The sequence below is a fragment of the Ceratotherium simum genome, chromosome X (genome assembly GCF_057802395.1).
Source record: "Ceratotherium simum simum isolate JZ-2026a chromosome X, ASM5780239v1, whole genome shotgun sequence".
Taxonomy (NCBI): domain Eukaryota; kingdom Metazoa; phylum Chordata; class Mammalia; order Perissodactyla; family Rhinocerotidae; genus Ceratotherium; species Ceratotherium simum.
Window position 1 is genome coordinate 95470745 of NC_141940.1, and position 25146 is coordinate 95495890.

Sequence of the window (25146 nt, forward strand, 5' to 3'; positions counted from 1 at the left end):
TGTCCCTTATCTCAGGCTTTAGCTCTGGTAAACATTGCCTGTCAAGTTTGAAGGGTATCACCCTTGATAGAAAAGGCAGGAGCCTCATAGGGATGGAATAGAATTGCTTTTTCTCTGTCGTCTTTTTCTTTTTTTTTTTTTTTGTGAGGAAGATCAGCCCTGAGCTAACACCCGTGCCAATCCTCCTCTTTTTGCTGAGGAACACTGGCCCTGAGCTAGCATCCATGCCGCTCTTCCTCCACTTTATGTGGGACGCTGCCACAGCACGGCCCGACAAGCAGTGCGTCGGTGCGCGCCCGGGATCTGAACCCGGGCCACCAGCAGCGGAGCGCTCGCACTTAACTGCTACACCACAGGGCCGGCCCCTCTCTGTCGTCTTTTGTCGTTACACCTCCTATCCAAAACCATAGACCTATCTAAGTTCTCATAAACTTAGAACTAAGAAGGAGGGCAAGGAGGGAAGACCCACCACCACCACTTTTTTGTTATCTTCAGCATTTTCCTAAGCAATGGTCTCGGCCTCAGAGCCTTCCTCGTCATGCTCACAGATCCTTCTACGTCAGTATTTGTCACTGCATATGAGACCCTCCTTTCATGGCCTTTGATATAGAAAGTCTGAGCTTCTTATAAGGTCCTTGCAGAGCCACTCAAGTTTCTTGTGGAACTTGTGTTTAGGCGTATTTCTGATTATCTATTCAGAATGTCATTGTTAGGCTTCCCTCTCCCACAGAATCGTCACTCATGAGCTCTCCTATTTTTCTGGTTGGGAGAAGATGCCCAGCTTTTTCCCTGAACTTTCTGAAGTATGCTGCCTGACAAGGCCTTTCTATTACCATCTCTTCAAGCTTATTCCCCTTCACCAACCAACTGTTCCATTTTGTTCATTATAAAGTCCAGAAGAACCATTTGCTTAGTGATTACCTTTACTTCACAAGAGATTAAATTGTCAAGAATGGAAGTCAAGTATTTTATCAGCTGTTCTACTTTAGTTATGATGATAGTTCATCCTAATATGCAGCATTGCCTATAAAAAGAATTGCTCTAAAAGAGAGAAACAAATACTGTTGACCTCTGTCAGTAAGGCAGATACTTGGAGAACTTTGCAATATCATATTCTTTAATACCAAAAACTAGCCAAATGGATTCAGGGGCCACAAATCAAACTGTATTTCTGAAGGATTTTTCTGGCTTTTTTAGAAGTTGGTTGTAAAATACTGTGGGGGATCTTCCCATAGTCCTCAGTAAATTAAAATGAGAGCCATATGTTTTGTTTCTTGCTTCAAATCTGTGAGAATTCAGCATATATTGATGGCAAGATTCAAAGCTTATCGTCAAATTCTTTTTTAAAGCTGTATATTTTTTTTTGAGGAAGATTGGCCCTGAGCTAACATCTGTTGCCAATCTTCCTCTTTTTTTTCTCCCCAAAGTCCCAGTACATAGTTGAATATGCTAGTTGTAGGTCCTACTAGTTCTTCTATGTGGGACGCTGCTTCAGCATGGCTTGATGAGCGGTGAATATGTCCGTGCCCAGGATCCGAACTGGTGAACCCCACGCCACCAAAGTGGAACGCACGAACTTAACTGCTACGCCACTGGGCCAGCCCCTTTATCATCAAATTCTGAAGTTGCTTATATTTGTAGTAAAAACGAAGGATGGGAACTTTGTCAATATCTGGAACTGATGGGAACAATAATACTAGAATTAATTCTTTCCATTTCTGTCACCAGTAAATGCCACATGTCTAGGTAAAGCAGAATTCTGTTCAAACTGTGTGTTACCTACATCTCACATTATAAAGTGGCAGTCTATTAGCTGGATATGACCCATAAATAAGTTATGTTTTCCCCGTACACACACAGTGTTTAAAATAATTTTAATTAGTTATCACATTTGAAAATCAGATATTTAACATAAAAATCTGAGTTTCTGCCTTCCTTGAAAGAACAGAGGATGTGGTAACACTAGGCCTACTTTTTCTCTTTGCAACTCTGGGCTGTTGATGTCCTTTTTGGGTGGACACTAATTCTTTGGGCCCATCGTCCATCCGTCCGTGTTCCCCCCTTTCCCCCCAATTCTTGCACCTGGCCCACTCATTCAGACACATTCGCTGCCTGGCCGCTGCAGGCATTCGAGTGTGCACTCAGCCCAGTGGTACCAGTGTGCGATGTCTTCTCTAATTGGAGGTTTTTGCAGTATTTGAAGATACTTGCAGCTTCTCAAACTGAGACAAGGAATCAGTGTTAAAGGCTTATTTATGGAAAAGATTTAACTGAAAAATAGTTACCTAAATACTTAAAGTGTCATGAGTATTCACTAGCTTACCAGGAAATAGGGATAATAAGAGCAAACTATGCCAGACAGTATTTCTGAAGCCTTGGAAATAGATCTGATTGTGGTGTGATTTGTTTGCAGCAAATACATTCTCCACAACGCATAAAAGATTTTTAGCCATGCAAATTTGATGCGAAAGGCATTGTCATGCTGCTAGAAGTACTATACTCTTGAGGCATTGAGATTCCTCAGCCCTAGGACTTCCAAAAGCAGTTTAAGATCAAGTTACTAATGTAAACTTTAAAAAAAAAAAGTCTTCATTAATTCATTTTTTAAATGTTAGAGTCCTGAACAGGGGTATTTAAATATCCTGAGATACCCTATTTACATACATACATATGAACACAAAGGATTTCTACAATACCATTCATAAGTGTCTTTAAATTATGCTTAATATCACAAATTAGTACTGTTGACTTTAAAAAGCTATTACTGGGGCCGGCCAGGTGGCACAAGTGCTCCGCTGCGGTGGCCCGGGGTTCGCTGGTTCGGATCCCGGGCGCGCACCGACGCACCGCTTGTCAAGCCATGCTGTGGTGGCGTCCCATATAAAGTGGTGGAAGATGGGCACGGATGTTAGCCCAGGGCCAGTCTTCCTCAGTAAAAAGAGGAGGATTGGCAGCTGTTAGCTCAGGGCCGATCTTCCTCACAAAAAAATAAAAAATAAAAAGCTACTACTTTTTTTCTTTAATGCAGAGAACTCTAAAGACACCAAAATGTGGCCTATAATCTTATTGCCCTGTTGACATTTTTTTAAAAATTTATAATAAAAGTAATAGGCACATGTGATTAGAAATTGCAAACAATACAGGAAGGTACAAAATGAAAAGCAAAAGGTTTCCACACCTACACTCCCTGAAGAAGATTTCTTGTAACTATTCCCAGACAAAATTTCTATGCGTATGCTAGTATATAAAACCCACTGGCTTTTATATAAGGATATTGTTGAATTTTTATTAAAATGAGTTTGTTTCTTAATGTGATTTATTTGCCTCGTGTTTAGAATATTGCATGGTAAAGTTTCTTTTGTGCATATTATACTTTTATTTTACTAATATATTAAAAGCCATATTTCAATGACCCCTGTACATTTTTCATGCTGTCTTACTCCCAATGGCCTCTGTGCATGTAAGTAACCTGTTGAGTGACTATGCCTCTTTGTTTTTGACGGTTTCCTTTCATTAAGTCCTTTTTTTTAATCGGCAAACAACTTAAAACCTTTAAAAGTTCAGTCTTTAAGTGTTCTCCTTATATTCCTTGTATGTCTTATTTTAAAATATCCTTTTTTATTGTTTCTCAATCCTATGACCATGAGATGATTTCATTTAGACCAGAGTAACCTCTTCATGCTACTTGTTTATGGTTAAGATATTGATGTGTAACATATCTGTTCATTTGTTTGTGGTGTTGATTGTTGCTATCTAACTCATTCTTATGTGTTTAAAAAAATGACAAGTCTTAATTCAGTAGAATTGGAGTTAGGGCTCTGTAGAGGAAAAGGGATGTGTATACCCTTCAGAAAACTTGTGTTATCATCATCTCGCTGTATTATCATCATCAAGCATCGTGAGATGCTTGATTATTTTTATATATTGAAATATATCAGCTTGTTGATGCACCTCTTTCATAAGCACACTTTTTCCTGATGGAAATATCACTCAGAGGGCAATAGGTATAAAAAGCAATGGCATCAGCTCTCCTGCTTTTATTTTTGCAACTCTCGTCACTCCATTACCACTGCAGCAGAGTAGCTAGCTCTACCACGCAGAGAACCTCATGTTCATTTTGGTTTTGTGAGTCTGCCATTCTAAACACAGAAAGCATTCCTTGGTTTTTAGCTATTGCTAGAGAATATGCTTTAAAGACTTTTAGTCAACCTTTATGGAATCAAGTTATCAAAAGAAAACAAATGCACAAATACCCATTAACATGCACTAACTCTTATTTTAGCATATTGTATTTCTTTTTTTTTAATATTTTGGGAATGATACTTTTGTTTGTTTGTTTATTTCTGATCTGCATTCCAGAGTATCCTATTTTGCATTTTAAGGTTCTTTGCTACTGGGAAGATCACAAATGTTAAGGACTGTGTTGATATTCAAAAGCATTTGGCCATATTGTTTCAGGGAGTAGAAGCTTCTCTTAATGATTGACTGAAGCATCCCAGATTCCTTTATTACACCATGGAATCAATTTTATTGAACTTATTTCAACCCCCCTAAAATCCAGAACTTATTCAGTATTCTTTAAAAAGGAAATTTCAGTGTGTGCCTGACAACATTTCCGTATTACTACACAGAAAAATATTATAGGAGACATAGATGCATGATTTTAGCCTTCTTGTGAGAATTTTCAAGTGTGTGTGAGAATTGGACGATCTTAAACTTCAACAGGAATGGTCACCCTCTCAGGAAAGTTTTTGTAATAGTTTTGTTAAGAGGCAGGTTTCAAAAAAATATTTTTTAAGTATTTCTGCTCAGTCTGTAATGATTAGAGAACTCGCCTGTTGCAAATGTTTCCAAACCCAGACTCTGCTTCATGCTTCTTTCCATTCTCTCCGTCCTGATTTACCACACACAGGCTGACAAAGTTTGAGGCCCAGGGAAGCATGTTCCCCTACTTACATACCTAAGACTTGCCATCGAATGGATAACTGGGTTACAATAAACTTGTGAGATGCTCATTTCAAAAGTTTATGAAATCATATTTACAGACCTCGACTTTGAAAGAATCTAGCATGCTACCTTCAGCAACTCTGTTGAAAGAAAGAACCATGAAGTGAAAGACCAGCTGTCCCTACATCTCTCATCCATCCCTAGAAATAATCTAGCTGACCTCTTTCTTGGTTAACTTTAGTTGCATTCATGCTATATTCATGTTGGTCACTGTCCGCAGACTTTTTATTTTTAGTACTGATGATTTCTTAGAATTGCAAAAATATGAACAGCATGTGGTTTTGAATGAATTCATATGATTTGTTGGATACTGCATGAAAAGATATGCAGTATCTTTTAGAATTGGACTTTTATGCATGTGCTCAACATATTTTTGGATGCCCCTGGTTCTAAAGTGCATTTTCATGGGCTTAAAAATGAAATTTTCTCCCAAAAGGTTATATGACTTAAATTACTTGTAAGCTATATATCATAAGTTGGATTCATATTTTTTAAGACATGGTTTTACTATGACTTTAGTTTTGCCAGTAAAATTATAATTTACATACGTGAAATATTCCTTCTATAAATTTACCTCTCTTCTAAATCTTTGCATTTTAGTGTTTGATCAATTAGATCTTGTTACATATGAAGAAGTAGTTAAACTGCCAGCATTCAAAAGGAAAACATTAGTCTTATTAGGTAAGTTTGATCATATAAGTGACTTTCTTAATCTCGTCTTCAAAACATTTTTTGAATATTGTTAACAATTGTCAATTTTAACTTCCTTTTTAAAAAATGACATAGGTGCACATGGTGTTGGGAGAAGACACATAAAAAACACCCTCATCACAAAGCACCCAGACCGGTTTGCATACCCTATTCCACGTAAGCTATGTCTCACTCTCTTTTAAGTATATTTTTCCTAGTAATTTTTTAATATTGTAATTTACGTAGTTTTCTGATTAAATAAGTAATAATTGTTTATTATAGGAAATTTGGAAAATCAAAAAAAGAAAAAAATGAATTAAAAATAATCCCAACCCCACTCCTCCAATCATAGTGCTTTCATTTTTTTGTTGTATACCCTTCCTGTCTTCTCTTAGTGCAAACATACATAGTGTGTGTATTTGTTTGTTACTGTTATTGTTTTTTAACAAAATTGGGCTCATTCATTCTGTTTGTAACCTAATTTTTCCAACGGTATGTCATAAACATTATTCACTTGAATTATTCTTCAGGAAAATAAGTTTTAATGATAGTATAGTTTTCTTGATATAACAGTATTTTCCTTAATCAGTACCTAAATTGTTGACTTTTCTCACTTTTCAAACCAGTCAATGTGCTATCAGTTGTTTATTGTAAAGAATTTTAAACCTGTAATATTTTTATTCCTCTTGTTTTCTATATCTTCTCCTTGACCTCTTGCCCTCTTTGTCTCCTCAACTATAAAATGAAGTAATTCGAGGAATGGTAAGGAGGTTTGAGATCATGTGAAGCACTTAGCAGATACTGGATAAATAGTAGCCATCTTACCGCTATCATTTTATTATTATTATTCCAAAGTGTAAAATTTGAATCCCAAAAGCTTTCTAGCAGTTAAAGCTTTGTTCAGGGTGAGAAGAGCTAAAGGAGAATGAATTTTAAAAGCAACAGGAGAAAATGTGAAGATTGGCTCCATCCTGTAGGGCCTTCCATTGCCTTCCTGAAGCCATGTCAATACCACTTACTGTTTTCTCTACACCCTAGAGAGCCGTGAGGCTTCATAAGACCACCCTCATCCCAGAACCCTGTCTGATTTACACAAAGAAAAGAAATTCATCAAGTATTGTTTCAATTGGTGCCACTGGAGTTTTCTAGTAAATGCTTCGAAATGTTCTTTTAATTCTCCTTATGTCTAGATCATGAGTACAGCAAAATTAGCTAACATTTAGTTTCTTCTTGATCACATAACTATTGAACTTCCATGTTGTTAAATGGCCAAATAACTAGCTTGGTTTTCAAGCTTACTGTTGCTGGCCTCAGTCATGTCTACTCTCTGAAATATTTGACCCCGGATGTGTATGTAGCATATGTTTGCCTCCCAAGATATGACTGAAGATAGTACAGCATCAATATACTATGCCATTTATTCAGTTTTTCATGTGCCTGGAGAAAGGGTTCTTCTTTAAAACATCCGCATTTTGATGTCCATGAGCACTTGACAGTTCTGATAGTCTAGTTGGGGCAGGAGAGGGGGAATTCCCCGTGGGTTTGGACTCATGTACATAGCAAAGAGTAGCATAAATTTGTCCTAGCTCAAGGAAGGAAAGAAGCAAGAAGGGAAGAAGGAAATTGAAAGGAAGGGAGGGAGAAAAGGAGGAAAGAAAGAGAGAGAGAAAGAAAAGAAAAAGAAGGAGGAAAGAAAAGAGACAGAAAAGGGGGAAAGAAAGAAAAAAAAAAGGGAGAAAGAGGTGAGGGGAAAGAAAATTAAAATCAATGTTTCTGACTTGTCTAGAAAAACATTTCCTAAAGTATGTTTTGCAGAATACTGGTCCTATTAGTATCCCACAGAACTAAGACTTATTGGCAAATATTTTACTATACACTCTCTTAGGTCAGAGTTCAGCTTTTCTATAGAGGACCAGATAGTAAATACTTGAGGCTTTGCAAGCCAGATGGTCTGTGTCACGACTCTTCAACTCTGCCATTGTAGCATGAAAGCAGCCACAGACAATATGTAAGCAAATGAGCGTGGCTGTGTTCCAATAAAACTTTATTTACAAAAACAGACAGTGGGCTTTATTTGGCCCACGGGCCATAGTTTGCCAACTCCTGGTTTAGATCTTCCCTGACTATTATGGCCACATCTGGCTAAGGTCATTGTGTTTTCAATATCATATGCCTTTTGCTGTATTCTAACATTCTCCTTTTGCAAGATGCTGTAGACCAGAGCTATCCAACAGAATTTTGTCTGATAATGACAGCATTCAGTAGCTTCACTGTCCAGTACAGTAGCCATTAGCCACATGTGGCTATGGAATCCTTGAAATGTGGCTAGTGAGACTGAGGAACTGAAATTTTAATTTTATTTCATTTTAATTTATTTAAATTTAAATAACCATATGTGGTTTTCAGTTATTTAAATTTTTTTTTCCTTCTGCTTAAGACCTAACTACATTAAGGCATACAGTAAGTTATGAAAATCTAGAGTCATTTTGTGTCTTTCTCCTGTGAAGACCCAAGAATGGATGAAATAGATCTCATCTACACCCTGAAAGATTCATCAACTCAAACAACTAACCAGTTACTGTGGTCCGATGTTGCAAAGATAAATATGATTTCTAGAATTTAGTTTTATAAGCTACAGGGGATGGGAACAGGGCATGAGACATACACTGAAAAATCCACAGCTTTTAGGAAGAGATTGGGTTTGGTTAGGGCCATTGGGAGCATCAGCTCATTATCTCAGCCTTTTAAACCTCTCTTGACATGTGACTTTGCAGATACAACCAGACCTCCAAAGAAAGATGAAGAAAATGGAAAGAATTATTACTTTGTATCTCATGACCAAATGATGCAAGACATCTCTAATAATGAGTACTTGGAGTATGGCAGCCACGAGGATGCGATGTACGGGACAAAACTGGAGACCATCCGGAAGATCCATGAGCAGGGGCTGATTGCAATACTGGACGTGGAGCCTCAGGTAACGCCCAGCCACACCCAGCCCCCGTCATTCCTGCCTGCATGCTAAGCTCAGGTTCTGAAATCAAAAATGCCATCAGAAAGCCATGGGTCGCATAATAATGTAATAAACTACAGGAAGGTATCAGTAATGAAGGCATCGGTGGGTTAGCAGTCTAGAATGCAAACTGACTAATCCTTGGACTCAGTGCACACACCGTGTATTTAAGAAGCAAAGACTGTTCTCTTATGAGATTCATTATACTCAGAAGCTCAAGAAAGTACCTGATTGGGTCTTTGCCTGCCAGAAATCCTACAATCATCTGACCTCAAGTTGAGACTCTGGCACTTTGTTATTTAGCCACATTTCCTCTCTTGGTGCAGTTCGTGCTGGGCCATCAGAGCCTCTGCCAGCATCTTACATTAATCACCAACGAGAAACTCTGATCCTGGGGCCTGGGGCTGAGACACAGCACTAGCTTTATGAAAGCAAGCACGAGTGAGCCCGAGGGATGTCAGATGGAGCAGGAATGGAGAGCTGTGGTTCTCAGCCTCTGCCATCTCTTTACTGAGGTTGATGTCTGGCCCTGAGCTAAAACTAGGAGGGATATGGAGAACTTGGAGAGGACTCAGAGAGCCAGACACAGAGATGTTTAGATGATTTGTAGATAAGTCCTATGCTAGAAGCAATAGGAATTATTAAACTTGAAAAAGAGAGAGCCAAAGGCCTTACATCAAAAATGCTGACAAGCTGTTTTTTCATCTCTGAAGACAAACCAAGCAGAAGTGGAACTTAAAACCCAGTAGGAAGGATTTGGGAGTTGTAGACATTGGGGTAGCTTACAGGAGAGGCTTGTGGGTGCCTGTGTGACTCCTGGGCCTGCCATTTCTAAGACAAATCTGTACCAGAAATCCCTTATCACTTATAAATAGAATCGGTATACCACCTGCTGAAATGGTAGACCAGCTCCCTTCAAGCAGGCTCCATTTCATCAGGAGGCTTACTTGACTATCCCAGGCAGGGGAGATCCCTGTTCAAGGGCCACCTTATGAGACTTGGTCCCCTAGCCATCCCCAAATTGAGGACGGAACCTGCGTAGCCAGGGTCTGACAACTCAGTTACTCAGCTCCAAGATCCTAGCATCATGGCCAGTGGGTTCACCCGTTTCCGTTTCACAGCACTTGATGGGGTTCTTGAACTTGGAATCTAGTTAAGGGGCTGGGGAGGAAAGCAACAGTAGGGTGAACGCCATACAGTTTACTTAACAATTAACTTGGATCTTTATAGGACTAAATATATGATGTATAACGCAGATTGATTTTTGTTTAACTACTAATCCCTCCTTACTAGGGATTGGAAAAATCTTCTGGCCAGGGGTGGCTAGAGGCAAAGTCTCAATCCTGGTCCTGGTCTTCGACATCCTCTCCTTGGGTTCCACACTGGTCTTCACCTGAACGTCGTTTTCTGCTGGTAGTAATGTCTCTAGCAGTATGCTGGCTGCAGGGCTCCTCAGACCCCCTGTGCATTACCTAAGTCCACTTTCGAGGGCTTTCTGCCTTACTTGCTGCTGCTGCCACTGCTGCCGCCACCACCATCACCACCGCTGCTGCTGCTGCCGCCGCCGCCGCCGCCGCTGCTGCTCCCGCTGCTCCCTCCTAGCGTCCAGCTCTCCCTGTACCCTTGCCCAGGCATGCATTGCTCTGCACTGCTGAGTGGGAGACACTTCTCTCAGCCTTATCAGGACATCCACAGCAGTCACTTTTACGTGTGGCACTGGGCACCAGAGCACCCTTCATCCCCGGCTGGGCACTCTCCCTGCTCCCCTGACTGCTGGATGAGCTCACTGCATTCTTCTCTCCTGCTTCCTGTGTCCCCGCCCCTCAGAACCACCTACCCCTGAGGGCAGGCCATAGGCATCCTGTTCTGTGCCGGAGACTCTTTGGGCCGGTGGCCCTGGGGACAAGAATCACCCAGGTCCTGCTCCTCTCTTTGGTCTGGTTGACCACTCTGGTCCCAGGCTCTCCCGCCCGGGGCCCTCATGCCCAGTCCTGCTGTCACACTGGCTGTCGTGTCCAACAGTACAGCTGCAGTTGCCCACAGGGGCTGCACCGACTAGGCTGCACCCTCGAGCTTCTCTGCCTTCAGCCCACTCTCTCCCCAGGCTGGGCAAGGCCCACATCCTGCCTTCAGGGTGCCTGTGGTCATGACCAACTTGCTGTCAGGCAGAGCCTCATTGCTCTGGGGAGGCGCTCTCCTTAGGACATTTTTCTCCACGCCCTTTTCCTGCCCCAGCCTGTTCGATTCCTCCTCAACTTATCTCATGGACAGTTTGATTCAACCAGCTTGTATTAAGCACTTACTGTATTCCAAGCATTGTGCCAGGAGCTAAGAATACCAATAAGACAGCAAGTGGTGAGGATGAAGTTCCTTCCTCAGTGTACATCAAAAATTGTCCGTAACAGGAGAAGTGCCGTGTGGCATTTTTTAAAACCTTCTCACTTCTACCACTGCTGACACCACTTCCACTATGTGTGGACCATAGCAAGACCACCTAACAGTGGTGTTCAGCTCGTTTAGTTCGGGTCTAATACTTTGTGCCATCTTAATTTTTAGACAGTTCAGGCAAGATTGACCATGTCTCATAATACTATATGATAAGATGTTGTGGGCCGGCCCCATGGCTTAGCGGTTAAGTGCACGCACTCCGCTACTGGCGGCCCGGGTTCGGATCCCGGGCGCGCACTGATGCACGGCTTCTCCAGCCATGCTGAGGCCGCGTCCCACGTACAGCAACTAGAAGGATGTGCAACTATGACATACAACTATCTACTTGGGCTTTGGGGGGAAAAAAAAGAAGGATTGGCAATAGATGTTAGCTCAGAGCCGGTGTTTCTCAGCAGAAAAAAGAGAAGGATTAGCACGGATATTAGCTCAGGGCTGATCTTCCTCACACACACACAAAAAAAAAGATGTTGTGCTCCAACTTTAAACCTAGAGAACCATGGCAAAGACATTAAACTAGAAGAAAATGAGTAACCTGGCTTCTTTTAAAATAATAAGAATAGATTGTGTTCCTCTGGTGCTCTATATTTTGCCAAACCTTAGTACTCCTTACCTAATCCTTGTAACCCTGAGATAGAGATATCGGTATCTACTTTTGTAGATGAAGAGACCAAGAGTTAGTATAATTGTGACGTGACCAAAATTTTACAGCCTATTGAAAATGAGGTTTGAATTTGAACAGTATTGGTTTGGGATTTGGGTTTTTTACAATAAATCCCAGCCTCCTTTCACTGTACCATCCTGGAAGAGTTAACCCTGGGAATCCTTAAGCTGGTCCACCTTGTATACAGTAGTACAATTTAAATCTTTGTTTTTATTAACATTTAGAAAAATCTAGAAGGCAGTCAAACCTGAGAAAAGCTATGGAACTTATTTCTCATGGAAATAAAGCCATGGCTCAGAAAATAATCTACGTCCCTAAAGCTGAAACTGTAATAGCTCCAGTGTGTAATCAAAACTTACTGTGACAGTTTTAGATTTTAATTTTATTCTGATTTATCCATTTGCTGCATTAAAAAGTTAAGAGCAGAATATTTGTGGGTTTGCTTTTGCCCACAGAGGGAGAAGTGGTCATCTCAAGGAGTAGCTGCTGTCTTATTAGGAATCTGTACTTTGAAACAAGAGCCAGGTTCTGAACCAGGGGCTGTTTGGTGAAATCAGTTGACTCTCTTAAGATTATTTCTGGGGTCACTGTGCTTGGTCTTCCTTAAACTCTTAGATTTTTGTACAAAGTGGCTCAGGCGCTTGCCCTTATGTACTTTTTAAGTTTGCAAACCAGGTGAGTCTTAAAGATATCTGCATCTTAGATACTTGGTCAAATGAGTTTTTATTCCTTGAGGATAGGCACCTGAGATTAATTATTGGCCATAGACGAGCCACAAAATCAATTTTTCTCCACAAAAGAGCACTAAAGAAGTTAAATTAACTAAATGTTAAATTAATATTACTTTGGCTGTTTGAATCCAACGTATTGTCAGTGATCTTTCTAGACTCTCTCTCTCTCCTCTCTGGGATTCAGAAAAAGATATTTGCCTGTAATACTAACAAATTTGTGTCTCATCTTAAGTTAGAAAGGAAGAGGGTGTAGAGATCAACCTAAAGTCACCTATTAACGGCCTGAGGGAGGGGAATCCTTGTGAAGCAATTCCATTTCCTGTCCCTGAAGTGACCCTGGACCTCAGGCAAGCTGAGACTGCACAATAAATGGTACTCACTTGAGACTCATAAGTAGAGCAAAGTATGGGGACAGAGACCTTGAGGAACAACTACAGAAATGTGTGGTGACTGTGCTGAAGATATGAGGGTGACTAGACAAGAACATCTCAATCAGGATTTGAGGCATCTTATAATTTTTGAAAATGCAATAATACAGGCTAGGAAGAGAAAATCAAAGCCATGAAAAGGAAGAGGAAGCAAACATGCTAACCACAGAGGCTGCTGTAGTTACTGTGATGAACATGAAAGTCGGCTCAGAACTTCCTGGCAACCAGGACAAAAAGGAGGATGTCATGGATCACATAATTCTCCTCTAGTAGAAGTATGCCAGTTCTTCCCTTGGAATTAATTGCTAAAGGAATATAACCTGATTCTTAGACACAAGAGGCATTTGGCAGTGTGATGAGCACAGTCTTCATTGACACTTTTATGCAGTAAGTGCAGAATGACCTTCGTGTCTTTATGGATCAAGAGGAAGGGCGTGCATGCAGTGCGGAGAAGGATAATCTGCAGGGAGCTAATGTTTTCCAAGTAGTATGTTTTCTGCTGTTGTAATATGATAGCAAGCTAGAATTTAAAGCATTCAAAGAATTGGGTGGCTATCAGGCTGGGGTCACTGAGCGGAGCAAAGACCATTTCACGCCTGGAGTGTCATTCTTGACTTCCTCCATGGGTTCTGTTCAGCATGTAGGCTGTGTGGACTTCCACCTGGCACAAGGAGTAGCTTCAGGGATGGAAGCAAGGGTAGGAATTGCGCATTAGGACTTTTTCCCGAGTTGCACAGAAGCTGGCTGTGGGTGGGTGTGGGGTGATGAGCAAACCTTATGTCTCAACTGACCCTGTAGTTACCTGATTTATGAGCACAGGAAGGACAGAAAAAAAGGCCTAAGGTAATATTGACAAAAAGGACATTTCTAAGTGAAGATCCCTGTTAAGCTCGATTGAGCTATATATATGGACTTTTTCATGATGATGTTCCTTGCTAAAGCTTCAGTCGCAAAAGGATTGGCAAAGAAATTGCCAATTACTTCTTTCGAAAATGAACATATGCAAGCTTGAAGAGCTTTCTCACAAGAGGAATCTGACATTCACAATTAAAGCACTTTGATGGACAGGTCAAACAACGTGCCAGGCTCCCTTAACCCACAAGGAGATACTGTGTAACTAAAATTCAGAAACATAATCCTAATGAAAGTGAACCTTGCAATAAAGAAAGTTAAAACTTTTACAAGCATACATCGGAGATATTGCAGGTTCAGTTCCAGACCACCTCAATAAAGTGAATATTGTAATAAAGCGAGTCACACGAATTTTTTGGTTTCCCAGTGCATATAAAACTTATGTTTACACTATACTGTAGTCTAGTAAGTGTACGATAGCATTATGTCTAAAAAAATAATGTACATACCTTAATTAAAAAATACTTTATTACTAAAAAATGCTAACCATCATCTGAGCCTTCAGTGAGTTGTAATCTTTTTGCTGGTGGAGGGTCTTGCTTCAGTGTTAATGGCTGCTGACTGATCAGGGTGGTGGCTGCTGAAGGCTGGGGTGGCTGTGGCAATTTCTTAATATAAGACAACAGTGAAGGTTGCCGCATTGATTGACTCTTGTTTTCATGAGCGATTTCTCTCTAGCATGCGATGCTGTTTGATGGCATTTTACCCACAGTAGAGCTTCTTTCAAAATTGGAGTCAACCCTCTCCAACCCTGCAGCTGCTTTATCAACTAAGTTTATGTAATATTCCAAATCCTTTGTTGTAATTTCAACAGTCTTCACAGCATCTTCACCAGGAGTAGAATCCATCTGAAGAAACCACTCTCTTTGCTCATCCATAAGAAGCAACTCCTCGTCTGTTAAAGTTTTATCATGAGATTGAAGCAATTTAGTCACATCTTAAGGCTCCACTTCTAATTCTAGTTCTCTTGCTATTTCCACCACATCTGCAGTTACTTCCTCCAATGAAGTCTTGAACCTCTCAAAGTCCTCCATGAGGGTTGGAATCAACTTCTTCCAAACTCCGGTTAATGTTGACATTTTGACCTCTTCTCATGAATCACGAGTGTTCATTAATGGCATCTAGAATGGTGAACCCTTTCCAGAGGTTTTCAGTTTACTTTGCCCAGATCCGTCAGAGGAATCACTATTTATGGCACTTATAGCCTTACAAAATATATTTCTTCAATAATAAGACTTCAAAGTCGAAATTACTCCTTGACCCATGGGCTGCAGAATGGATGTGGTGTTAGCAGGCATGAAAACAACATTCATCTCGTTGTACATCTCCATCAGAGCTCTTGGGTGACCCAGGTGTACTGTCAATGAACAGTCATATTTTGAAAGGAATCTTGTTTTCTGAACAGTAGGTCTCAACAATGGGCTTAAAATATTCAGTAAACTGTGCTGTAAACAGATGTGCTGTTATCCAGGCTTTGTTGTTCCACTTATAGAGCACAGGCAGAGTAGATTTAGCATAATTCTTAAGGGCCCTAGGGTTTTCAGAATGGTAAATGAGCATTGGCTTCAACTTAAAGTCACCAGCTGCATTAGCCCCTAACAAGAGAGTCAGCCTGTCCTTTGAAGCTTTGGTCGGGCATTGACATCTCCTCTCTAGCTAGGAAGGTGCTAGATGGTATCTTCTTCCAATATAAGGCTGTTTTGTCTACACTGAAATCCTGTTGTTTAGTGTAGCCACCTTCATTACTTATCTTAGCTAGATCTTCTGGAAACTTGCTGCAGCTTCTACGTCAGCACTTGCTACTTCACCTTGCACTTTTATGTTATGGAGACAGCTTCTTTCCTTAAACCTCATGAACCAACCTCTGCTAGCTTCAAACTTTTCTTCTGCAGCTTCCTCTCTCAGCCTTCACAGAATTGGAGAAAGTTAGGGCCTTGCTCTGGATTAGGATTTGGCTTAAGGGAATGTTGTGGCTGGTTTGATCTTCTATCCAGACCACTAAAACTTTCTCCATATCAGCAATAAGGCTGTTTGACTTTCTTATCATTTGTGTTCAGTGGAGTAACACTTTTTAATTTCCTTCAAGAACCTTCCCTTTGCATTCACAACTTGGCTAACTGGCACAAGAGGCCTAGCTCTCAGCCTGTCTTGGCTTTTGACATGCCTTCCTCACTAAGCTTAATCATTTCTAGCTTTTGATTTAAAGTGAGAGACATGCGACTCTTCCTTTCACTCGAACACTTTGAGGCCATTGTAGGGTTATTAACTGGCCTAATTTCAATATTGTTGTGTCTCAGGGAATAGGGAGACTCAAGGAGAGGGAGAGCGATGGGGGGATGGCTGGTCGGTAGAGCAGTCAGAACACATACAACGTTTATCAATTAAGTTCATCTTCTATGGGCGCGGTTTGTGGTGCCCCAGAACAATTAGAATAGTGACATCAAAGATCACTGATCACAGATCACCATAACAAATATAACAATAACGATGAAAAAGTTGGAAATATTGTGAGAATTACCAAAATGTGGTACAAAGATAACGAAATGAGCAAATGCTGCTGGGAAAGTGGCAGCTGATAGACTTGCTCGCGCAGGGCTGCCACAAACCTTGAGTGTGTAAAAGACACCATATCTGTGGAGTGCTGTGAAACGAGGTCTGCCTGTACTATCTAGTTTGCCTCTTAACATACCTGTGTATTCATAGAGACCAAGAGATTCTCTTGAGCCATGAAAGCATAGTACCCTCTAGTCGAACCTGCCTCAAAAGGCAAGATAGATTTTGTGTAAAATATATGTACTGCTTTTACATTTTCTTTTTATCATAAAAACAATCTATGCCAGGTGCCATATTGGGCATGAGGGAGACACCTGAACAAGACACAGCCCCTGCCCTCAAGAAGCTTACCCTCTAATACCTGGGCACTCGCGTTTCCAGTGTGATGGGTACTAGGGGTGCATAAGTATGGGTGCGTCAGGAGCACACAGGAAGGGCCCCTGACCTAGGCTCAGAGCTCACGAAGGACTTTCCAGAGAAAAGAACGTCAGTACCGAGAGCTGAAGGATCACTCAGCCAAGCAAAAGGGAGGGTCGGGGTGGGGTTGAGGGGTTGGAGAGTCCAGGCAGAAATAGTAAGAAAATAGGCCGGGAGGCCAGAGAGAGTTTGGCCCTTTCTGGAACTGACAGTAGTTCAGTAAGGCCAGTGTCTGGAGGGGAAGGGGCAGAGAGAGGCTGACAGGTAAGCATGGGCGAGCTCAACAGGGAGGGATCTGCCAATTATGCTAAGGAGTGTACATTTTATCCCAAGGCCCATAGGGAGCTGTTGAAGGTTTGGAGCAGAGGAGTGATCTGATGGGATTTGCATTTCAGAAAGACCATTCTAGTGGAAGAGTTGAGTATGGATTGGAACGCAGCAAAACTAGAGGTAGAGCGACCAGTCTAATTGCTACTGCAGGAAACCAGGCAAAAGAGGGAGGAACAGGAATAGGGCAAAGCAAACATTTTGTTGTTGAAAGGCCATTTAGAAAGCAAAATAAGTGGATAACAGAATAGACATGTTAAATTCTTGTTTAAAGGACAGCAAGATGTTTACCCCGATGCATACGAATTAATTCCATGTCAGTCACTTGTGAAACGTGTGCTTGTATATGTTGGGTTTTGTTCTGTGGAGAGGAGTTTGTAACCCCTAGGAGTGTCATGTTCTTACTGGGGAGGAACTGAAGCAGTGATTCCTTACCAGAATCAACTCCTACAGCATCAGGTGTCAGCTTTGCAGTGTGTCTGTGCAAACTAGTAGCTTGCACAGTAGAGGTTTTTGGTGCCTTGGAAGGGAACTGAAAGGGGCCTCAGAGGTCCCTCTCCCTTGAATGCAGCATTTTCTCGTGGACCTGTGAACTGCCCACAGCCACACAGCTCATTTAGTGGCAGAGCTAAGATAAAAAGCCCAGGGCTCCTGACTCCAGCCCTGGCCGGGGTCTCCCTTCCCTGTGAGTCCCACGGGGGCCTTTCATCAGGGCATCTCAGAAGGCCTGTGTAAGGGTGAACACAGCCCTCACAGTAGCCAGGATGTGCTATCCTTGTTAGCAATTTGGAAGTTGAAACACGGTGTAGTGGGCTCTGCATGGGTGGTGAAGCCAGACTGCTGGTCCAAGTCTACCCCAAAATGCATTTCCTATAAATTAAAATTCAGGCTACAGTTAACAACCAGGTGTAAATGAACATTAACCAACATAATCAGTGTTAACTTGTCTATAGAAAAATAAGTCAGGTTGATTCATAAGAAAAATGTCCAGTTTGTCACTTTTTATTTGCTGATGGCTGTTGTTCATCCTTTGGAAGAAAAGGAGTAATAGAAGTTTTTTATAAAGTTGGTAAATTTAATAATACCTTGCCAAAAATTTGAATCAAGGGCTTTTTCAGTTATGTGATTTTTTTTATAGACTCATTTGAAAGTTGCATTAGTTATTCTTTTCACTCTCATTTTTTCTTTCTTTACCCAGGCACTGAAGGTCCTGAGAACTGCCGAGTTTGCTCCTTTTGTTGTTTTTATTGCCGCACCAACTATTACTCCAGGTTTAAATGAGGTAAGAATCACTCCGTTTTTCCCCAAATGAGCACGCCCTGTTTTAAGGATCCATTTGTGTTGTGCATTCCAGACCAAAGCCCCATCTCATTAAGACAACTAAATGAAGCGCTGCTTTGTTTTTGATGCTGGCCATTAAGATTTCCCAGGCTTGAGGTCCTCTTTCAGTATTAGGAATTAAACAATATAGAGAAGTGTGGTTCTTCCGAGATCAAGTCATTAGGCAAATTTAAGCCTCAATCCCAAGCACAGTCAGCCTGTGGCCTTATCAGTAAGTCTCGTTTCCAGGTGGCTCCTGCCTGCGGGGCTGCCAGCCCACACCTTTCCTGATAGGGACTGTGCTAAGAAAGCGGCAGCCCCCAGGCCCAGCTCTGGGCCAAGGATTGCTTTGCCTGAGAAGAGCTCTAGGAATCCATGACCTTGGCTGGGCTGCCCAGGTTTCCCTAGGCAGGCTCTGGAGCTGAACCCATGCAGAATTTCTCTCCAGGCCCCTGGAGACTACCAGACCTAGAAAAGAGCTCTGGTCCTCTTTCAGGCCAACTCAGGTCAGCAGCTGCCACAGAGATGGTGCCTGCGAGAGTTGGCTGCACCATCTCATACCAGGCTGACTTAGAAGTTGACTGGTTATTGTGAGTGGTAAGTGTTTCTCTGTTGTGGGGTCATTCTTAAGAGGAGACTCCTACACAAAGTTGTCCTGAAGACCATTACTTCTACAGGGTCTAGAAACCACCAGAGGGCTCTTAGCTCTGTTCAGTAAACTCACCCAAGCTTATGACAGTAAAATCAAGACTTGGAAATTTTCACTTTGTGTACCTTTAAGGAAGATTAAGTATTTAGATTTCTATGTTACTCATATTTTCAATCATTATTTTTTGTCATTTCATTTGCAAAAGGATATTCCTTTGTAAATTCTCCTTTTCCATCTTCTTTAACACACAAACATGTTTGAAACTCCGCATTGTGGTTAGCTCTTATCCATTGGTTGCCATGTATTTTTCTTGAATTATCATCTTTGCTTTGTTTTTGTTTTTTTGCCTGTTTTCCTGCCCTTTTACTAATTTTCCATAGCTGCCAAAATGGTGCAGAAAATTGCCTGTAAGTACCAGCTAGGAGGTGATAAAATACACCCTTGTTTCCTTTCATAGATTTAGAATGTAGACATTCTGTTCCCACAAACCTTTGCTTTTGCTGTTAGAATAGAGGCATTTTGTTTTCACTGAGTTGAGCCCTGCTCACCTGTGAGTCAGGCCTGCAGACAAGGTGTTGTCGAGGAAGAAACTGACAAATATAGCTTCATCTGATATGATCCTTAAGAGGGAGCTTTGTTGGGGCCGGCCCGGTGCCACAGTGGTTAAGTGTGCGCGCTCCGCTGTGGTAGCCCAGGGTTCGCAGGTTCGGATCCCTGGTGCACACCGACGCACCACTTATCAAGCCATGCTGTGGTGGCGTCCCATATAAAGCAGAGGAAGATGGGCACAGATGTTAGCCCAGGGCCAATCTTCCTCAGCAAATAAAAAGGGGGGAGGATTGGCATCAGATGTTAGTTCGGGACTGATCTTCCTCCCAAAAAAAAATTAAAAATAGGGAGCTTTGTTTTTCTGTAAAGAGAACTACGTTAAAAATGTGATGCTTCAGCCATAAATTTTCTTGAATGTTTTCTGAGCAAATCATAAACTCTGCTAGTGATTTTTGAAGCCCAGGACTGTATATTGCAATAGAATCCCCTAGCCCGGAGAGTGACAAGGTAGGAATCATTCCTTCTCGTACTGGTAGAAGCACTCCTGTGTTTGGGTGAATGATGCATGTTTCCTAAAATGGGGCTTTTGCGTTATATTTATTGTAAAGTAAAGCCACAGTGAAAATACTATGCTTTTTAAGTGCAAGCAGAAAGTGTGTTGATAGGACCTTAGAAGGTGATTATTAACTGAGGTCTTATCTACACTGTAGTAGTTAACCTAACATCCAAAACATGCCACGTCCTGCTTTGAAATTTCGGTAGATGATGACAAAACAGATTGGACACTGTCATTTCAGAGTGTCCTGATAGAAAAGATTGAGTTCCCAACCTCCCTGCTGTCTGTCCATCCCTACTGCGGTGCCATGATGGAATCAATCGAGTGTCATTATTTCACTTCAGATCCTCTTTCCAGAAAGTTGCACCCGAGGGCCGAGGCTCATCAAGAAGGGTCTCTTGTAAATAACTGATGGGCTCAGAGAAGAGGAGGGGTCCTAAGCCAGCGCTGGGCACCACAGCTCCCAATACCTGAAGGCACTGCATCTTTTAGTTGTTCTGGAGATGTGTCCCTATCATCGTGGGCCCCATTTCCTAGTAGAATTCCTTTGTCTCTTGATTATAAATTTAACACTCATCAAATCCTGTATGGCCAGTATTAGCCAAGTGCTTGTTTTTTTTCAGTAACATTTGTTAAGCGCTTACTTTGTACAAGGCACAATGCCAAGTGCTGGGCACAGTGATGACAGGGCACACAAGACAAGTTTATGCTCTAGTTGGGGAGAGAGATACTAATCAAATAAAAAGGTATTCAGTTGTATCTATATATATTTAAGACTCAGCCCAATAGCTCACCTACGTAGTGGTGGGGAAGAGAGGGGTGTTAATTTGACTTACAAAGTTCCCTAGTTTCAGATTTGAGCTTGTCCATTGAAAGTTCAGCATAACAACATGCAGAGGCAGACTTTCTGGTGACTGTTAAGAGATCCCTGTCTTGAAAGAACTGCCATCCTGAAGCTAAAGTCAGACTCCGTGACAAGCTAGGGACCCTGAATTCCCTCCTCTTGTGGGCTCACCCTGGCGAGAGTTCTCAAAATCTGTAGCAAGCTGTGGGAGTTGAGGGAAATTCCTTACTGCAGCAAAGCTCCCTAGAGTCCAGTAGCTGCTTTTCCTTCCGAGTTTTTTTCCATTAGAAATGCAACTACTTATGAACAGTGACACTCGGCTGGCCATTTCCAATGCAGACCAATTTGAGGGGATTCATCAGATGCCAGTTGCCGTTGTATCTAGGCAATGACCTTATTTCATCCATTATTTGTAACATCCAAAAAGCTTTTGCCTCTGGCATCTGCTGCTGTTGAGTGAGGGCCATTATATGTAATTGAATTCCTGGAACATGTTGAACCTCTAAGTAGAAAAGGGAAAAATAACAACTTAATTTGTTGTCCAGAGGCAGGGGCTTCTTGGTGCAGATGCAGCTGGGCTCTGGGGCCCGGCGCAAGTGAGTGCAGAGGACCAAGGGAAGAGGGGTGCAGGACTCTGACCTCCCACCAAAGCCAGACAGGCAGGCCTGGGCTAGAGGGATGAGGGCACAACTGCTCGGGCTACACTAGTCAGTCCCTGACTGCCCCTGGGACAGGCACAGCTAGGTCCAGGGGGGGTGATGTTTGCTGGAGAGTGTCTGTTTTCTCTGGCCCATCCAGTTTGGCGTGGAGCCCTCTGTTGCATGGTGAGCAGTCCCGGTTGCAAGCAGTAGTTCTGTGACCCTGCCATCCTGGTGACCGTCGTCTCCTCTGTCATGAAGCAGACTTGGTCTCGTGCCCAGATGCGGCACTTGAAGGTCTGGCCTTGCCTGTTTCTGACACTGAGACAAACAGAAACGTGAAAAGAGAAAGAATCCAGCTGACTTCTGTCTTCTCTTTGCTCTTCCCTTCTCCCATGCCCACCCCCATCTCCACCCCATCACCATTTAGGATGAATCTCTTCAGCGTCTGCAGAAGGAGTCTGATATCTTACAGAGAACATATGCACACTACTTCGATCTCACAATTATCAACAATGAAATTGATGAGACAATCAGACATCTGGAGGAAGCCGTTGAGCTCGTGTGCACAGCCCCGCAGTGGGTCCCGGTCTCCTGGGTCTATTAGGCCTCTCCCCAGATATCTGACGCATATCTGGGAGCCACCTCATACATGGAAAAGCCTCTTTGTTATCGGCCTTGTGTCAGCAGGTCGTGGTCCCTAGAGACTACCTAGTTGTAGTGTGACCTACATTTATAATTATTGTCATGTCCAAATAGATAGGAGGAGAAAAACAATTACACACTAATTTAAAGAGACAGTATCTTTTTTAATCAGTTCTCCTAAACTTTAATAAAATGTATCTTTAAATGTATGTATTATTCAATCCTTTGGAATGTTATATTTTTGGAAATCATAGCTTTTTATTTCCAAGGCCCCTAAAAACTGCACAAAATAGATGCTGCTTTCTATAATCTATTTTAATAATAATAAACAATGATTCTGTTACCTTGACTGGGGGTGGAACACTACATTCTTTTTAGAGTCTGATTTTATGGATTGGAATATCTTTCTTTCCTTTATTTATTTGAAATAATCAGTCTAGTGATTACAAAACAGTCATAAATTTTTAAAGGCCTTTTTTCTCTCTCTCTCTCTTTTTTGTTAGAATAGTATTTTTTTTAAGTCCTTTATGTAACATCCAGCTAATGTGATACTGTCTCTTTGAAGCACCCTGTAAACCTTGTAGAGATTTGAAGTTGGGTCTTGACTCTTAATGCATGTGGACAGTCGCGAGCGTTTATGCTGTCGGTGTGTCTGTGTTGGACAAAACAATCTGTAATCTACAGCAAAGTACATTCCGTTCACGGGGCACACCCAGGGGAATAAGAATAAAATGCTATTATGACTAAGTTGTAAACCTATGCACATCCCTTGCATTTCGGGCAACTTTATAAAAAAAAAAAAGAAACTGATTTTTATTAATAATAATCATGTAGTGAAATGTGTTTGTAATTTTGTCTCAATTTAATTTGTTGTAAGGTGGGAGGGGGAATTGCTGGTTTCACCATTTCAGATCTGTGTTGTCTGAGAGTATTAACGTTTTAATTAAGCAAAGAAATGAGGATTTTTAATATGTATGTAATTGTTTTAAAGTACCCATTTTAAGAGAATATACTGTGCAATGAAGAAACCAGTTTAGGCATTTGCTATAAACTGAATTATTCCAAAAGAATAATCTATAACAGCCCTGTAAATTCCTTTAAAATGATAACTAACAGGACAGTTTGACCAATTTTTTTTTAAATATACTTCCTTTTATGTGTTCAATAATTAAATGCCTTTGGGTCCTTCATTTCATTATAGATTTGTTCAGGTTTGCAAGGTGATAATCTTTTAGATTTTATAATCCATTAGATGTTCATTGAACCATCGAAGGCCCAGGAGTGACTATCAGTTGGCAGGACAACAAAATATTCTGCCAGAGCACAGCTTGGACCACGTCTGGCTCCCAGAGTGCAGTGTGCTCGAGGGCCACCAGTGTACTGGAGGCCATCTGTGGTTCCTCCTTCCTCTTGCTATATCCCTTGGCACAGGAGAATCATCTTTCCTTGTTGCTTTAGAGACATTAACCATCTCATCACCCTTCCATGAGGTCACATTCTTCCAATACAGGAGATTCGGACTGGGGGTTTTCTGACTCTTTGCCAGAGGTCAGTGGAAGGTTTTTCATTAGAGTATCAGGGTGTGAAGTGGTTCTGTTAACCTGTGATCCTTGAAAAAAGACCATCGTGTTTGCTTCTTGTCAGTTAGATGGCCTCATCACTTTGTGCCTTGGCAGGGGTGCAGGGTGTGTTCTGAGCTGACCAGCTCCTCTTAAAGGGCCACACAGAGAAGGCATCTGTATACTCCTTTTACGGTGTCACCCTCCCCTCCCACCTACTCTTATTAAACAATGCTGATTTTTTCTCTGATGTTGTCCTTTGTCAGTGATCAGATGAGTCTGCAACTTACTAACAAGGTGTTGAGTGAACTGCTTCTGTTGGGGCCCCACAGCAGGGTGGCCAAACCAGAGACACCCTGGATGGAGAGAGAAACTCCAAGCATTGTTTAGGGCTGTGTTAGGATTGATTTAAATCTAACTGATGCCAAGGCCAGACAGTCATTCCCATGATGGTACTGACCACAATCCGGGCTCTTCTCAGTGTGAAAGTGCCCGTTCTACCTCTTTTCCAATGAAGCACAAAGAAGAATACAACTAACACATAGGGAACAAAAACTCCCTCCCTCTGGTACAAACCGCCACACCCCCACTTGCCCTTTGAGACCAAATCTCCAGAGATGCTGAGGATGCCTGTCTTAAGCCCTCTGCCATGTTGATAAAGGTGGATCAAGCAGAGGAAGAGAAAAGCAATGCCGAGTTAAATGTGGCCCCAGGATTGAGAAGCATTGTGGCGCTCGTCCTCTCTTCCCCGTCGCTTTATGCATCCTTGGAGAAGCACACAGGCATTGTTCTTGCCGTTGTGCGGATGGCAAAATTCCTGCACCCAGGACTCATTCTGTATGACTTCTCAAAAAGGTCATCTGTTCCATTCCACTAATACACGTCTTCTCGAAAGCAGTGTCTTTATGACCTAGCGGAAAATACTTCAATTTCTGAATTCAGAGTAATTTTGGTACATTGCTGCTGCTGCTCCATTACAATTGTCCACTAAGCAATCAGAGGAAACTGCTAAGAAGCTTCTTTACTGCTTCCATTCCATCAGCAAAACCATTTTTTTTCCTTTCAAAGACCAGAACAAATGATTAGATTATTAAATCTTATCCCAGGTCGATTGAGCCATATTCTGAGAGCTCTCCTCCCCCCAACCCCACTCCCTACAGCTGAAAACGGTTTTTAACATGCTGAATTATTTGTTAAAA

The 25146-nt window shown here is 41.7% G+C and overlaps 1 protein-coding gene across 10 annotated transcripts in view; it reads left to right on the plus strand.

Moving 5' to 3' along the window:
- The window catches only part of CASK (calcium/calmodulin dependent serine protein kinase), a 417632-nt gene extending 393435 nt beyond the window's left edge, over positions 1-24197 (plus strand). For 9 of the 10 annotated variants that reach the window (XM_087427616.1, XM_087427612.1, XM_087427614.1 and 6 more), the window contains 5 exons: positions 5608-5688; positions 5794-5874; positions 8472-8674; positions 18386-18469; positions 22174-24197. In XM_087427616.1, coding sequence (XP_087283742.1) covers positions 5608-5688; positions 5794-5874; positions 8472-8674; positions 18386-18469; positions 22174-22350 — 626 coding nt within the window. In that variant the 3' untranslated portion in view covers positions 22351-24197. Of the gene's footprint in view, positions 1-5607; positions 5689-5793; positions 5875-8471; positions 8675-10003; positions 10124-18385; positions 18470-22173 lie in introns of all 10 variants that reach the window. The other variant, XM_087427617.1, reaches the window with a different exon arrangement.
- The last annotated feature ends 949 nt before the right edge of the window (positions 24198-25146 follow it).